The sequence below is a fragment of the Amia ocellicauda genome, chromosome 5 (genome assembly GCF_036373705.1).
Source record: "Amia ocellicauda isolate fAmiCal2 chromosome 5, fAmiCal2.hap1, whole genome shotgun sequence".
Taxonomy (NCBI): domain Eukaryota; kingdom Metazoa; phylum Chordata; class Actinopteri; order Amiiformes; family Amiidae; genus Amia; species Amia ocellicauda.
In genome coordinates, this window is record NC_089854.1 from 2,181,476 (window position 1) to 2,198,107 (window position 16,632).

General features: G+C 44.9%; 1 protein-coding gene across 10 annotated transcripts in view; it reads left to right on the forward strand.

Moving 5' to 3' along the window:
• plekha6 (pleckstrin homology domain containing, family A member 6) overlaps window positions 1-16,632 on the forward strand; it is a 108,594-nt gene that overhangs the window by 42,797 nt on the left and 49,165 nt on the right. For 5 of the 10 annotated variants that reach the window (XM_066703178.1, XM_066703179.1, XM_066703186.1 and 2 more), the window contains exon 1: window positions 4,900-5,050. The exons of 3 other annotated variants lie outside the window; for them this stretch is intronic. In XM_066703178.1, the coding sequence (XP_066559275.1) occupies window positions 5,025-5,050 (26 nt within the window). In that variant the 5' untranslated portion in view covers window positions 4,900-5,024. Of the gene's footprint in view, window positions 1-4,899; window positions 5,051-12,984; window positions 13,210-13,786; window positions 13,889-16,632 lie in introns of those variants that run through there. 2 more of the 10 variants (XM_066703182.1, XM_066703183.1) reach the window with 2 other exon arrangements.

Consider the following 16,632-nt stretch of genomic DNA (forward strand, 5'->3'; position numbering starts at 1 on the left):
GACAGTTCTGTATTTTGCATTTTTCCTCCCTTTCTGATGGCTGATGACCTCACTGGTACGGGTCTTACAGCTCCTGGCAATGCATAACCACAACTGATGACTCAAGACTGTATCTCAACGGCTTGGATCTGCATTGGTCCGTCACTATCTCACCTCCGGGCCACGCGTGCCGTCCGTTCACTCCGACAGCGCACAGCGAAACCGCTTGTTCTCCGCTTGAATCAAGGAGTCTTTTGTTAGGTGCAGAAGCCAGGCTGTGTAACAGAGATGCACCATCCTGGAAAGCATGATGATGTATTTTATTACGGAAGCAGTATTTGCACGGTATTGAGGTGAATCACTGGTCTTCTTTCATTATTGTTTGATTTAGTGTGATGCAATATGTGAGCTATGCAGTGGGAGAGAAGCTACTTTTATTTTTAATTGGGAGTAGACATCTTCTCCTTGATATATTTAGGTTTTATTTACATTCACCCGTTACCATTTACCCTTTAGCACAAAGCGAACAGGCTGTGATTCTCTGAAAAAGTTTTAAATACAGGTGCAGCCGCAACAGCCACAGGAGAAACTCATTCTTGTTGTATTGAACTGTAAATGGCAGCGCAACATTAGGGAGAAGTAAGAGCAGGGGAAAGACAAAACGGACAAACTCCAGTTCAGCTGCAGTTGAAGTAGTCAATAGACATGTCTGACGTCTTTGAAGCCGTGTTTCAGACTCACTCTATTAAATTAGGAGAGGCTTTCTGGGAGCCAACTTTTCGCACAGAGATTTGGGACCTTTGTGACCATTAGGCCTATATGAATTATATAACGAATGAAATGTAGTCTCTGAATCCTAGCATGGCGTAGGTCAGTGTCTAGGTCTGTTTGTTCATGTATACACTTTTTTTGTGAATCTGTCTGGTGATAACGACAGCAAACAGTGCGCTGTGCACTGTGTATACCTGCCCTCTGGCCCCTGGAGCAGGGTGGAAAGGGAGGAGAAGGGCAACAGGGTCATCTTTCCTAGACAGTCGCATACCGAGGGGCAATAAAGCTTCTGCTCAGGCCTCACACAGCACACACACAGATGACACACACAGCAAACTGTACACAAGCGTGTGTGTTTATGCTTATATGACATAGTGGTCCCTCTTCTTGAAGTCTGTGAGGAATTCTAGTTTGCTGCTCAGGTGCTATTTTGAAAAGTACGGCACAGTTAACCCCTTAGGGTTGTCAGCTCAGGAACGGCTGTACTGCAGGTTCTCTCAGCGCAGGGAGCATCTGAAAACGGTACAGGCACGTATCTCACTGCAGCTCTATGAACTGGGAAGGAACAGGAAATATGTGACAGTCAGTCAGGCTACCTGTGGAGGGTATGCCATATCACATTTAGATAAAGGGTAAAGGGATAAAGGATAAAGGGCTACAGCGTTCCAGTGGACCCTGAATCTAAGGAGCTGACGCTGGGGTGACTCCATTATAAGGCTTGGTTTGGTCAGACTTGAGCGCTGTCACTCCTGAACTCACTGCCAACTCTGAGGGAGAGCGAGACCATTAGTTGTGGTTGAAAGTGATGCACGAACGATCACAGAGGGCAGGGTCACCACCAAAGAAAGAACGAGAAAAGAAAGGTAGAGTGCTTTCAAGTGCTATCAATCAATCAATATGTACAATGCCTTTATCTAAACACTTCACCGCGCTTCACTTTCGCTAAGTGGATACGGACTCGGGCGCAGAGAAGAGAGTCTGTGTGTCTTCATTTGGGACTCTCTAGGCTGGAGGGGCACGGCAACGGGGGGCTCTGGAGACGGATGAGCTGTGGGGGGTGGACTGAATCAGACAGAAACCAACAAAGGGGTTTTACAGAGAGAATGAGATTCCACAGGGGGCAGAGAAAGGAGGCTTTGGGGCTGGGGGGGGATATGTGTGCTCAGCTGCCTCAGTCCACCAGGAATCGCTGCGGAGTCGCGAGAAGAGTCAGCACAGAACAATCCTGACAGGCGTCGTCTCGGGGAGGCGAGGCGAGAGAGACCCCGCAGACATGAGTTACATAACTGCTTGCTGTTACGCAAGCGTAGCCGACCCCAGTGGTCTCAGGCTGAACAGCGCTGCTCTGCTGCGTCGAAGCCAACGCGGCCTGTCAGTGACTGAACGCGGTGAACTGTGCCGTCCAGCAGGGTACATTCGCACTAGGGGGGATGGCAGGCGCCCCCATGGTAGCTGGACCTTTGTCCATTTCTCTGTGGTGGGGCCGTCAGTCTGATGAGGTACTCTGTGAAATAAACAATGGCTGACATGAGTTTTGTCCTGGAATATAACTCTAAAACACTGGGTGGCACAAACAGCTTGACAACTACTGTGGGTGTGTGAGGGCCTGGATATTAACACTGAGGGACAGGCACAAAGGGCAAAGGGAAAACTGACTGACATACAGAATGGCACGGTGGCCGACTCCTATCTGTTGTAACAGAAGATGGCTTAGCGTGGCTTAGCTTGGGTGGCTGGTCATGACACCTGAGTTTATTTCCTGTCCGTTCTGTCCCCTGGCAGATGCCGTACCCTCTCCTACAGTCTTTGGTCCGCACTGTCAGATAGTCATGTTCATTTTAATTTGAAAGTAGAATAAGCAGCAGCTCCAGATTCCCAGCAGTGTATATCGAGGATTGATATGATATTATTCGGAGGCTCAGCAGCATTTTATCCCTCGCCTTATTAGATTTTCTGTAACTTGTCTGGTTCAGATCGCCGTATCACAGAAGGGAAATGGCACGATAGGCTCAAAGGCACATGTGACATTTCCCCACACAGTCGAATGCTAATGATTACTGTGCTGCTCGCGGACCCTGACCTGGCCCTGTTCAAACTTCCTATTCGTTTAATTTTTCACCAACCATATTTATTTTTCCTCCAGTCTGACTTGCTGTAGACAGGAGGAAGCAGAACGCTGTAAACATTAGCCTAATTCGAGCTACTATTCAAGCATACTGTGTTGTTGCTGCCTTTGTCGTATCTTGTATTCGATTTTCCCTCGCTGCATACATTATTGCATAATATGTCCTTGTGTTGTGTGTTATTCTACGTCGAGTGCCTTCCTGACTGAGAATCAACTTGCAGAAAGGCGTGAGATATAAAGTAATATAAAATGAAATGCAATAGAATCAATATTTCTTAATGTGTTTTAGAAAAGTCATTAACTTTGCAGTGAAACTAACTCACTGACTAAATGAATAAATGTTTGCCAGCCTTGTCAGCCAGCAGTTAGCAATTCAGCGCAGTGGCAGCGTCCGCCCAGATGTTGCCCACGATTGCATCATCGTTTTGTATAATATTGTGCTTTACACGCCAAACAAAACAAGAAAACAAGAAACAAATCAAGAAACAAACAACTTGTGTGCAGTGAACTAGACTGGCCTTGTGTTCCTCAGCAGAGAGAGAGAAAGAAAGAGAGAGAGATAGAGAAAGAGAGAGAGAGGTTGGTGGTAGGGATGGGGGGGAAGGGTACAGCTGGCACATCTTTTCTGATGTCTACTGAGCTCAAGGGAGTGGCTTTGCTTTCCTGTTTCCTCTCCTATTAATAGATGGGAACCATTGGGCTGAGCATCCCTGGGGACGGCACAGTTTTTTCCAGTTTTGCTCCTTCGACTGACGTGACCGATACTGTCCCCATGGCGAATCACGTGTGTGCTTGTCGTGTGGCGCCGTTTACTCCCTGGTGTTTGATGCCACATTTATACAGCAAACACAATCTGTAGCTCATCTAAAATGAAATGTTTTTCATGGTGAGATGTCTACGTCGGTCACTTCGTATCCATCTTCGGTCTGCCGATCGCTCTTTTACATTCACGAAAGCTCTGCGTTAGTCTCTCGGCCCACTAAATGCTAATTTGAGAGAGATGCTTTTAACAATCCATAACCTTGAAATGGTCTTGCTTTTAAGAGGAGGCCAGCTCCGGTCCGGGGGCTCCTCAGTGCATCAGGTTTGCGTTCTGCTGCAGGTGACATCCTTAACCAGTTCAGATGTATCTGTGCTGGGACTGGTTCACATGTGACTGCAGGCACTGAGCTGGAGGCGATGGCCGGCCGTTTATATGCTGCTGTGGTAGAACCCAAATGATACCTCCGTTGGCTATTCGTGGTTATTGTTGTTTTTTGGCATACCTTGTAAAACTTAAGTCTACAGCGTCTCCTAACACAGACCATGTACTGATTATGCAAGTCTTCTTTTAAAACGAAGTCTTGATTTTACACTAAATGTAGAGTTTTAACCCATTCATGGCCTGCATATCAGATTCGTTAATCTAGCGGATGTGGGAGAGGAAGTCTACTCTATTTGTTTTTGATTGCATAGTGTATTCATTGCACTTGCAACACTTTAATGGGTTTCATATCTAAAACCCTGTTGAGAAATGCAAACATTATAAGGAGTTCCACACAGCTGTGTTAAGATTAAAACAATCAAAGCTTTGTGTTCTGATATAAAAACATTACATCACATTTACTCTGTATTGTACTCTGTATGCTGTATTTACTTCTCTGATCACGGTTTTTACTGTGCTTTGTGGTTCATCTTTAATGTTCAGGAGGTTTAGCCTATACAAAATACAACTTCTTAAGCAATGGGGTCACTGCACTTACACTTTCCAAATAGAATCCTAAGGGTTTAATTTTCCATTCCCGAAATATGTAGGGCTACTCTAACTCTTGTGACTCTAGGGCAGAAATCTGTCGCCGTACCTCGCTTCCTTCAGACATCCAGTGCAAGGCAACCAATGTTGGAAAAACAGAAAGAGAGAGAGAGTGAGAGAAAATCTGGAGTGTTTGAAGACAACCTGAGGTTTCAGGTTTCTCTCCTCTGCCCTCCAGCCTTCCTTTCTCTCTCTCTCTCCCTCCCTCCCTCCCTCCCTTTCTCAAGTTGTACCATGTTGTAGGAGATTACAAACGGGAGCCTTCAGGAACGGAAAAGAAAGCTGAGAGAAGAGAGAGAAAGAAAGTGAGAAGGAAAGGAAGAAAGACAGAGGAAGGCACACATTTTGTTGTCAGTTATGGCGGTGGATGCTGAGAAGAAAAGGCAAGGTTTCAAATTCCCCTTTCTCTCTGGGTGTTAAAGAATATGCCAATAGGCTTGTAGACTTTACTTCTTCACAGTGAAGGGCGAGTGAGTGAGTGAGCAGAGAGGAATGTCTGAGGATAAGAGTATGTGTTGGTTGTGTCACTGAAGGTGCAGGTATAGGTTTCTGTTGTGTCAGGAGAGGAAAGCTTAGTGCTAAATCCTTTGAGAGTTCAAGTGCTATTAATTAGTAGGATGGAATTTGTACATTCGTTACACATGTATACGAGCGACTGGCACACGGGGTCAGGTGATGCGATTCTTGTGTTGTGTGCCTGTTGCTCAATCAATCCTGCTCAGATACCCTAAGTAATATCTGCCAGGCTGGTTCACTCACTTGTCATTGTTTACAACCCTCCGTTCATTTTCAGAGTCAATGCTTTTTCGTTTTTAATCGACCGCGCTGTCTTTGACCTCCGTTTGTCTCTTTTAATGTCCGCTCTACTCTGGCAGACTTAATTGTATTTGTCGCCCTTTTGAAATTGATTTATACTGCTTTCTTAAAGCTGCTTACAATATCCCTCCCTTTCTTTATGTTTTATGATTATATTAATTCTTATTTTCCTTGTGACAGACATGAAACCGGCCAACTTATCCAAAAAGAAAAATGGTGGCATATTTAATATTCCTGTCTGAATTAAATGTACTGAATTTCAATTTGAAGAAACAGGCTTTGTCAAGCTGTTGAGAGAACAAACAAACCTGTTCGTATTGATTGGGATTGATGTGCGATTGACAAGATCGTCTCCAAGGGCATGTAAAGACCCCCAGCCAAAATATGACACTGGGGTCAAACCAACTGTCTTGGGATTATAAGTCATGTCTTTATCCCTTCCCCTGTGATGGGAAGAAACCTGTCAACAGTATAGTATAAAATAACAATTAAGCTAAATAATACATGCTGCTATTAAATTCATATTAGTAAAAGGCATCACTGAGGAGTTACTGAAAAAAGCCAAACGGATTAAAATAAAGAAGACATCATGTTGTTTTGTGATGTTTTTGTGTCCCCTGTGCTGTTTTTCCAACTAAGACCTAATTTATCCAAACTCTCATCCTCTTATACCAGGATTTGCAACATGACGGTACTAAACATGTAAGTGTGTTTGGTCCTGATGCATCTTGGGAAATGTCCCGTTCCGTTTCTAGTGACTCCTCGGCTCAGTGGCGTTACTGAATGTATGGAGGGGTTTCTTTACCCTTAAAGTGCATATTACAGTTCACGGTAAACAGTTCAACTGTGAGTTATTTTTGAAGTTTTATTATTTGTGCATCATTCAGTGAGTAAATCTATACTGGTGGCGGAAATATAACTGGCCCCAAAGAGAGAGTATGTTGAGTTTACCATGAACTGTAGTCCAAAGACTCTCAAATTCTTGGGCTGGAGTTTAAAACCGAATGTGGCCGCATACGTGGGGCCACGTGCTCATTGAATACATACACCTTTTGTATACAATCCTAATGATAGGCTCAGATTGAACAACAACTACATATTCAACAACAATTATGTGTAATCGCAGCAGATCGCCAGTGTTGGAGCCAAGCGCTCAGCCGCAGTTCCATCTGAACGCAGCGGTAATGAGCCGAAACACGCCTAACACGACGACAAAGGCTGTCTTCAAGTGCGCTTAAGTTTTTATCCTCCGGGCTTTGCTCTTATTATTGCTGAACATCCTTTAATGTCCAAGGCCGTGCTTTAACTAAAGACTTCAAAGCGGGTCTGTCTTTGGCTTCCTTCCCTTTTCTCTCTTTTACATTTTAAATTCAGTATCAATTTTGGAACAGAACAATTCTGTTATTGTTGAAGCCACAAAGTATCAAGAACTAATACCGAGAACGATGAGGCATATTTAAAAACATCCTCCCAGAAAAACAATAATGTAGTCACGACTGTGTTATCGTTGCGGGAGTGGGGGGCGGACGACAGGGCCTGGTGGGACGCTGTTTAAAAGCCCCACTCTGAGCACACTCTCGTCTGCTTTCTTTGCGTCCTCTTCGCTGGCCTTTGCCCCCCCATCCCCTCCCTCTCCTGCGGGATGAATTGTTTCTCTGTGTCTGGGACTGCTGTGGGGGCAGGACTCGGGCTCGGCCCTGGAGTCGGGCAAGATCTGGCTCCGTGTGAGAAGTTAGCTCTGCAGTCAGGAGCAGGGGGAGCTGGCACTATCTCCCAGGTTTGCATTGAGGTGCACACAGAGCACCAGCACTGAAAGACAGGCGTGGGGGGGCAGAGGAAGAAAGCCGCGCTTGTCTCGGGCATGAATGAAGGCTTTCACAGGGTAGCTGCAGGAGGACGCTTCTGCCGGACATCACCCTCGCTGCCGTCCTGCCGTCTTCAAAGCGAATTGACTGTTTTTCGATTTCTCTCTCCAAGTTTAGTGCGAGTCGTACAAGTTCCCCCCTTTCTTTTCACTGTTGCAGCTGGAAAGAAAGTTTCCATCCCAGTGCTCGAAAACAGTCTTATCTCCTCAGCTGGAGAAACACTTGCGAGTACACTTATCGTGTGTTGTGAGACCTTGGCTGCCTGCAGCTTGTGCTGTGCCCCTTCCCCCGGATCATTTTATAAAAGCAAACACTTTGAAGTGAAGCATCGTTCGACAGAGAAACAGTGATGGGTTCCAGATGCGAGAGATAATGGAGTGCATTCTTTTGTTGTTTAAGTTGGTAATCGTGGGTTGTTGTATTTTTGTGTGCTTTCAGGAAGACTTTGAAAGTTCTCCAATACACTCCCAACTTACTAGGACCTCATACCTCAGAATTTAATTGGACATCTTTGTGTTTAAGCCATTGGTAATCATTTGATTGTCTGTTTTCTACACTTTGCTTCACGACTTTGCTTTCCAAAAAGCGTGCAAGAAAAACTCATTCACCTCCTGCTTCCTACAACCACTATCCCACGCCAGTAAAGTGACAGTGAAATGCCAGACGTCACCTCGTTGCCGGTGTTGATCTTCTTGGGTCTAATATAATTATTCCAGACTATAACTTGTAATTCTTTGATGTTTGTGTCCAGATGTCCCGTGCAGGATTGAGCATATAGATATATCTATCAGACTCTATTTTGGAGCCCTTGCAACAGGTGTCTCCGCATGGTGCATTCCTCCAGTCTGCAGGGTGAGTTGTTCACAGCCCTCTTTGATTCAGGGCAGGAGCAGCGTTGATGCACCGTGGTGGGGGGGCTCTGTTTGCAGGTCTTGGGGATGTGGGAGACTTTGATGTTTGGAAAGCTCCACCGATGGACTGGTGAGGGTTGACCGGGCCAAGGACAGATACTGGGGGGGTGAGTCCCGAAAAGCAAAGGCTCGTCTTTTGTTTAATATTCAGTAGACATTTGCATAGACCTGCTTCCCGAGATTTCTCCAGTTTTGTTTAGTAATAGCGTTAATAGAAAGAACGTCAACCTTTTTATATTTGTAATGTTTTGCATGTATGCTTATTTTGACTGTTGTTGGTTAATATAATTGATCTTAGTAAGGAGTTTCAGCAACAGTTACATTCATGTGACCACAGGGTGGCACTGTGGACTAAATCATATTGGGATTTAAAGGAAATAAAAGTGAAACTTAACTTTTTTTTTTTAAGCAAAAATGTAAAATGTTGCTATAATGCTGTCATTTCTTATCACCTTGAAACAAACAATGAAACGGTGTAGCGTTCCTGGTTCCAGAGGGTGATTATCATCCAGTAGCATTCGTTTAAGGTGATCGTCTGTCATTGCCTTCATGGCGGTGCTGGAATGGCTTTGCAACAGATGTTTGGCAAGATCTCTTTGATTCCTCAAGTGTGTTTGTTGACGACACAATGGGTTTAAGGCTAAGGAGAAGTCAGACAAAGCAGATAAGGATATTTTGGAAAGATCTGAGTAACAACACATGCAGAAAGCAGATTCCTAGCATTCCTCAGGCTAGTCTTTACCTGTTCCAGAAAATGAGTGTCAGCTGGTGGGCTTGACCCCCTTTTGTGTAGATGGCTTGCTAATGAGATAAGCAGGGTGTTATGAAGTCCCAGGTGTGATGAATAGCAATTAAGAATGAGCACATCTCTCAGACATGGCTGTGGTTTCATTAGGCACCTGGACAGAAGACCAAAGCTAGTATTAAAATAAGTTTTGTCATCAAGGATTATCATTTTAACTTCACCTAAGAAACTGTATTGTTTTTTTAAACTCTAACCTCAGCCCACGCCATAAAATGACCTCTGACATCCCCTACCTTTCTCTGTACGTCCGCGGCAGTGGACGACAAATCTAAACATGGCCGACCGTCTCCGGGCCCCCCCCAGGCTGCAAAAAGCCCAGATGTTTTCAGCACCTCCCGAACAGAATCAGGCACGGCAGGGCATGACTAAACACACTGTGATTTATTATGATTGTGTTGCCTCTAAATCTGCCGCTGCTATGTGTTTAAAATCACACCTTTGTAGTTTTACGGAAGGTGATCACAACATTAGGAGAGTCATTCCCCAGGTGCCATTATTTTTTCATCCGTCTTCATTTCACACATTAACACTAAGGGCTGACTAATGGTCTCCAGACTATACCTGTTTGGTTAGTGACACTTAAAATCTTTAGTTTCACACTAGACTCCTGAAAAACTATAATCCAACAGTCTGCGAAACAGAGAAAGAAGGGGGAATAAAACAAGGTGCAGGAATGTTTTAATTGGCCAAGCAGGGGACAGCGATTGAGAATTATTCTGCAGCTTTGACCTGGAGCCTTGAACTTCGCTGCCATACTGCCGTTAAACATCAATAAATAAGACTGTCCTTGTGACATCGAGGTCTCGTTCGGTCAGCGGTTGTTTGTATCCGCGTGTGTGCGTCTGTGTATAACAGGGGTCCAGGGATATGTTATTAGTGTGAAGTTTTCCAGCTGTGACATCTCTATCCAGATGGAGGCACTTTGTTCCAGAGCAAACATATTTATCTCAACGGAGCGTGGTTATGTATAAGAGAGAGAGAGAGAGAGAGGAGGGGGCCTGTCACATTCCACGCAGAGAACGCTGCCCCTGAAATGTAATTTACAACTGGTGTTTTAAGTTATGGGAGAGGAAATAAAGGACAGTTTGATTATTTCCACTCAAATATTACTCTATTTACATATTTTTCTCAGTTTTCTGTGGCCTTCGTTCAAGTCCAGCCAGCTCAGAAAGTATTGAGCACAAGTCCTTTTTAGAGCTTTTCCTCTCAATCTGAATCAGGGGAAAAGATAAACAAGTAACGATGATCCAACAATGATCTTGACAATATTCTCACATTGCTTCCTTATCAGCAGTAATATTGTGTGGAGAACAACAGCGGACATCTGAAACCCACTCTTCTCCTTTTGTTTGAACAGCTTGCAATGCGTCTGTTGTGCCACTTGTAGGCAGATACAGATTCTGTTACATAATGAGCCGAGCTGAACGCATCTCTCTGTTGCCTTGACCCCTCCGAGTGCAGAGTGGAAACTAATGACGTTCGTGGTGTTTAATCCCAGCTTTGGGTAGAATCTGTCCGTCCCAGACTGCCTTGCTGCCTCCCTCCCCCATCCCCTGGAGCGTCTCGAATGGTGTTGGCACTGATTGCAGAGGCTGGTATCAGTCCACCGAGGAGGGGAAATGATCTATCGGGAGAGACGTGGAGCAGAAAAGAGCCACCTGGCTGAGAACTGGCACGGCAGGGAAAAGCCAAGCACAAAAACAGGCTTTTGGAGTTTCTAGCTAGCTTGAATTGAACCCGTCCGTGCCCCCGAAACCTGGGTTGACCCCAAAACAACCCCCATGTTAGAGGTCCCCCTTAGCAATAAGTGTGGTAACAGAAAGCATGATTCCTCAAAAGAAAAAACTAATTGATGCCATTGTTTTTTTTCTGACAGGCTGTTCCGGGTTGCGTTTCTCCTCTTGCTTTCTGTCTACTGTTTACTAGGTACACAAACCCACACCATTTGACAGATTGCACCGATTTCTGAATGAAAATATTCCTTGTGTGCTGCCCTCTTGATCCAGAGCAGAGTTTCAGCAGCAGTGCAAATCCAAGGTATCGGACACAAATGGAAATGCAATGATTTTGTGTCTGGTGTTTAGAGATTTTCATTTTGATCATTACTGCCATTATGTTTGTGTCGTGGTTGTTATTATCCTGTAGTGTCGACAGCTGCTAATGTCGTTAATGGGTCTCTCCTTTGTGTGGTCTTGTGCGTGAATGACTTCCTGCAGCTCCCTGCAATGCTCAGTTTTGGGAAGAGGGCCCATAAAACTAAATTGCAGTTCTCTGACGAGCATTTAGCAGCCGGGTGAGGCCGGGTAATTACTCTCTGATGCCCCTCACACTCTGACAGAGCTGCCAAGTGCCCTCTATCTTTTAACCCTTGATTTGAAATATCCTTGCTGTGTAAAGCTCTAATGTACTTTAAGTTACATGCACCGTGACAATAAGACCCTAGATCCACTACGAGCTCTCTCTCTCCTCTCGAGCTGAGCCCTGGTCCGGTTCTCAGACCGTGTTCCCGAGGAGAGGAGCGTGTGTCCAGATCTCTGGCTCACAGCTGCTCAACCTCTGGACTGCGTTAATCATAAAATATTCTGCTGTTTATTGAAACTGAGGTAAATAAGGTAATTGCCTGCAAAGTGCTATCCAGCTGACCCATGTCATGTTGATGCATTCTTCAGTGAAATGTTGGTGCTGAGTTGGCAGGCGACTGAGATGACTGATCAGACACAGGGCCCTGTCAGCTCAGTTTTGGGAAATCGGTCGGCAGCGCGCCACGATGTTCAGCAGCGGGGCAATGCGGACGAGAGGGGATGCGCCGTCACAGTCGTACTTTTGTGTCCTGGTTTGCCAAAGTATTTAGAAGCATTGTGACATGAATTGAGGCAATTTTCTGGAACAATCATTGTCTTTTTCCTTTAAGTGCTTAATGACCATAAATCTGTAAATATACTTTGCGGAGACGCTAAATCTGATGTTTTGAACGAGGACTTTCTCCCCGTATCCGGGACTGGAGTCACAGAATCAAACCTGCGGACAAACAAACCAATCCGAAAAAGTGAAAGATAATTTCCCTTTAGGCTGCGAGGATAGTTCTAAAGCGGCGATGTCATAAAAATACAATAATACTCAACCATTAAGACGGCAGGTTATTGGTGTAATATTGGAATTGACTTCTGGTATCTCTCTAGCAGGGGAGAAGAATAATTGTTCTCCTGATTATAGTCCTGCAGGGATATCACTATCACTGGAGGTAGTGGGAAATGAGCCCCTGCCCTGCCGGTGTTTGCTCAATGACTTAATTGAACTGTATCTTGCATTGTTTGTTCAATTAAGCAATTAAGGGCTCAGGTGAAACACGAACCAGCAGGGCTGTGGCTGTATTAGAATAACACTGAAGCTGACATCATTGATACACTCTTGCTACATTCATAACACATACTACTACATATGCAGGTAGGTGTGCTTAGATATAGGATGCTGAAAATCTGTGCAGAACTATTTAGTTTTTTTTGTAATGCTTAAAAAAAGAAATCTTCTCTCCCTCCTCTTTGATGACTCAGTTTGTGTTTTGTCTTTTTAATGAGTGATTACTATCTTTTTGAGCCCTTAATTGCTTCATTTCAGGGATACAGAGAGTATAGTTCACCTGAAGCAGATTATATATTAATCGCACAAAACAAGACCCAAGTCTCAAAACCTTTTAGTTTTTCCAGATTCATTAATTTAGCCACGCTGTCCAGGTTTGTTCTGCCTTTGCCAAGAGCTCGGTTTGCTGGAGACAACTACACCTGGCCGGTGGAGAGGAGTGGCGTGGCAGGGGTTAACCTCCTGGCATCCCCTCCAATACAAGTTAATGATTACGGGGAGTGTAAGGGCTTAAGTGTGTAACAGGCGGGCTGGCTGGAAAACTCAGGGAGTGCTTTGCTTAAATCCAGCTGCTCCTGTGGGAATGTAATGCATATGTGCAGGGGTTCAGCTGTTGCAAAAGAAAGAAATCGCCGCAAAGAAGCGATTGTTTCAGTGTTTTTGTTTAAATTCCTCTCATTCTGGACGGGACCTGGCTTCTCTACAGCAACAGAGCGAGAGAGAGAGGGAGGCAGGGAAGTAGGGAGGGAGAACGAGAAGCAGAGAGAGTGAGAAAAAGGCTTTGAGAGGTAAGGATTTTAATGTCTGTTTTTAAATTGCTTTGCCTGTTAACCATTATTGTGCATTTTCAAATTCTTGGGGCACAAATCAGGGATTTTAAGTGGGATCTCGATATAAATTTCAGGGGAAACTCTTGGAAAAATGTGGAAAGGGCAGGGGAGGCGTTCTGTGCTGTGTGTGTCTCGGAGGGAAGCCCAGGCGTCTGTGTGTAGTCCGTACGGTCAGAGAGCAGTGTGGTCCTGCTTTACTGTGCTGCGTAGACGCGGGAGGCTGGGAGCGAGACTGCGGGGACGGGGGGCGAACAAAGGGGCGCGGGGCAGCGAGATCCTAGCAACTCCTGAGACATTTGTAAAACACACAGGAGGCAGGAAACTATGAACGCTCGGAGGACCTGCAGAAACTGAAACATCCCAAACTGTGGCAGTAAAGAAAAGAGAGATGTTTGCGTTTGTGTGTCTGTGCCTGAGAGACGTTGTGGGGAAGGGCAGGCGGTGGGGTGGGGTGGGACTCTCCTTAATGCTGCTTGGAAATCTGCGGAAAGGGCAAGCCAGCTGTTCCGAGCAACACACATGTTTTGCAGATGATCGGCGAGATAGTGGACTTGTTGCCTTGAGTCTTATTTCTTTTGTGTTTGAGTTTTCAGAGCTCTTCTCCCTTCACCTCCTGCTCCTGACCTGCCTCATTCAGGTAACAAATGAACAGCTTAAAATTGCGGTTTTCTTTCACTGGAATATGACTTCCAGGTTTCGCGGAGGACTGAGTTGCTCTTTTTCTCACATCGATTTGTGTGTGGGTCTTGATGGATTCTCTCGGGGGCCGGTTTGGTAATTTCTGCCATGCTTCTTTGACGCTTCCTGGGGCTACGACTGCTGTTTCGGGAGATGCCCGGAGCAAACGAGGAGATGCAGAGTCTGTTGCAGTGCGCTGACCGTTGTCTGCGTTTCATTACAGAGGAGACTGGTACCGAGCGTGGACGGGTGTTTGTTATTAAGGCTTTGTGACCAGGATGTTGGGAGCGAACGATCAAAATGAATTCTTCTCTCGGGTCCGAATGTGCTCTTGGCGCTCGAGAGAATGTCTGGCAAGTTCCTGCGCGAGGAATTCGACCTTCAGCTCGTTAGCAGGAAAGTTACAGCAAGAGAAGCCAGTGAAATTAGCTTGTTAGTAATTTAAATAAGCTTTGAACAGATTTAAAATGACGAATTCACCTGCAGGCTTACTTTTTTCATACAATGCTTGGTAAACATCTTTGTGTGTGTGTATAGAACCTATATGTCCATGAAAGAAGTGTCATCAAATGATTCGATGTACATTTTTAACCTGCTGCCACTGAGAGACATGTCAGCCGCGAACACTCATATGTTCCTGTGGCGTACTCTTATGACCGAGTTAAAACATCATATACTATAGAAACTGTTTAACAACTCGGCTCTGAACAGCATGTTTGTCAAATGGCAGATGAAACTGCCAGCAAACCCCTTCAGTCGTGCTTCGTAGTTCTCCTTAATCCACCCAAGGGTAACGACCTGATGAAGATTACATAGAAAACATGGTTAACCACAGTCAGACAGGAGGGCTGCAGCAGTAAAGCTTCAGGCCGCAGTAAAAGTTCAATACACAACTCCCACTCTCCCACCTTTTTGTGATGCTGTCTTTTCCCAGCGCACGTCCAAAATGGCTGGAGATTGGCGGCTTGTCATATCTAATATTTAATTAATTTTTGAATTTGGCTGGAGAGAGAGAATCTGCAGAGAAACTTGACTGATCGTTTTGTCTAATTGGCAACGTGTGGTGACTTTTCTCTGCCTATGGATGAATCCTCGTCTGAACCTCTACGACTGCCAGGGCTCCTCCTAGTGGATAGGAATAGCTAAACCTGAGGCATCCTCAAATTGTGTCACCTCTCTTTTTATTGCTGTTGTTGTGGTGGTTGTTTTTGTTGTTTGCAGGGCGGTGGGTTTGTCAGTAACTAAGGAAGCAAATGGCTGTCATGTTAGGCGAGGAAAGCAATATACATCAATAAAGCGCTATTGTTTAAGCACTTAGCTACACAAATCGTGTAGAAATGGCCTTTGAGCATCACGCAGACCCTGTTGTAGACTCAGTGCAGAGCGCTGATTTATATGGAGATAGACTGTGAAATCATTGTACAAAACCCTTTCTTTTTCAGGCTGTTCATTTTAATACACAAAGGGTCCTGTGTATTATCTCCCTTGATAGCTGCTGATTTTATTAAACGCTTCCTGTTTTTCACTGAAGTGTGCCTGGGTTGTGACCCCAGCCCCCTAGTGTCCTATCCTTCAGTGAGAATCGGACGTCTCTGTTCTGCTGTTGACATCTCCCGCTACGCTACGTTTCCTTGGAGGGGGGTGGCTTCTGGCTCCCTGTCATCAAAGTGTGCCGCTCATTCATAAGAGTGATTTCTATAGCATTGGATGACAGCAAACTGGAAAAATCACAGGGATGCTTTCTAGAAAAAACAATGAAACAACAAAGAATATCAGGGGTTAAATGCTCGTTCTAATATAGCGTTAGAAAGAGAGAGAGAGAGAGAGAGAGAGAATGGTGGTTATGCTGCTTGAGTATGTTGGAAACAAAAGGGCGTAAATGAGGCGAGGGGCAACAATGGTGCTTGGCACACACAAGTATCCACTTCCTAAATTTTTCGGTACAACTTTACGTAATAGTTCCAGACAGGTACTCAGCGGAGGTGTGGGCTCTTGATCAGAGCAGGGCGACCTACAAAGTCTCCGCTGGGCTCCGACTGAGCCAGCTGTGCGCTCTGATCTGTTCTTCTCTCTCTTTTTCTCGCCCCTGAGGTCTGATACAATCTTTTATCTTTGGCTTCGGTCATACCCCAGATGAAGGAGGCATGACAGGATTTTAAAGGTTCCCCCAACTTACTCAACAGATGTTTTTTTTCTCCGGCTTTCATTCTTTGTTTATTTTTAATTCTCCCTTTGTGTCGGTTGACGCAGTCTCTTAAAATTATGATCCTCGTCTTTTTTCCGAGACAGTCAAGCGTAGCACAGTTGTCTCTCCAGTCAGATCTTTGACATGCGAGTCCTTGCCTCATGTTTGGATTCCAGTAACTATTAAATCAATCCAGTTGTGTTTTTGGGCCCGTCATTGCTTTTTTTAAACAGGATTAAAGCAATTTTGTCCGGTGTAAACAAAAACAACTAAAAACAAAAAAATGTTTTTTTTTGGATGCAATCAAAACCAATGCAGGGTTTCAAAGTTAAATTATGTCATTTATTCATCTAATTTCTCTGGTCAGGAGGTTTGAGGTTATTTATGTAACAAACGTGATTTCCTGAATTATGTCAATTTAACCAGCGCCAGAAACCCATATTTTTTGACAACTAAGACGCGGGGCCAAGAGTTTGTTGACCAGATATTGACATTGTAAGAAACAGCTGCGGTTTAAA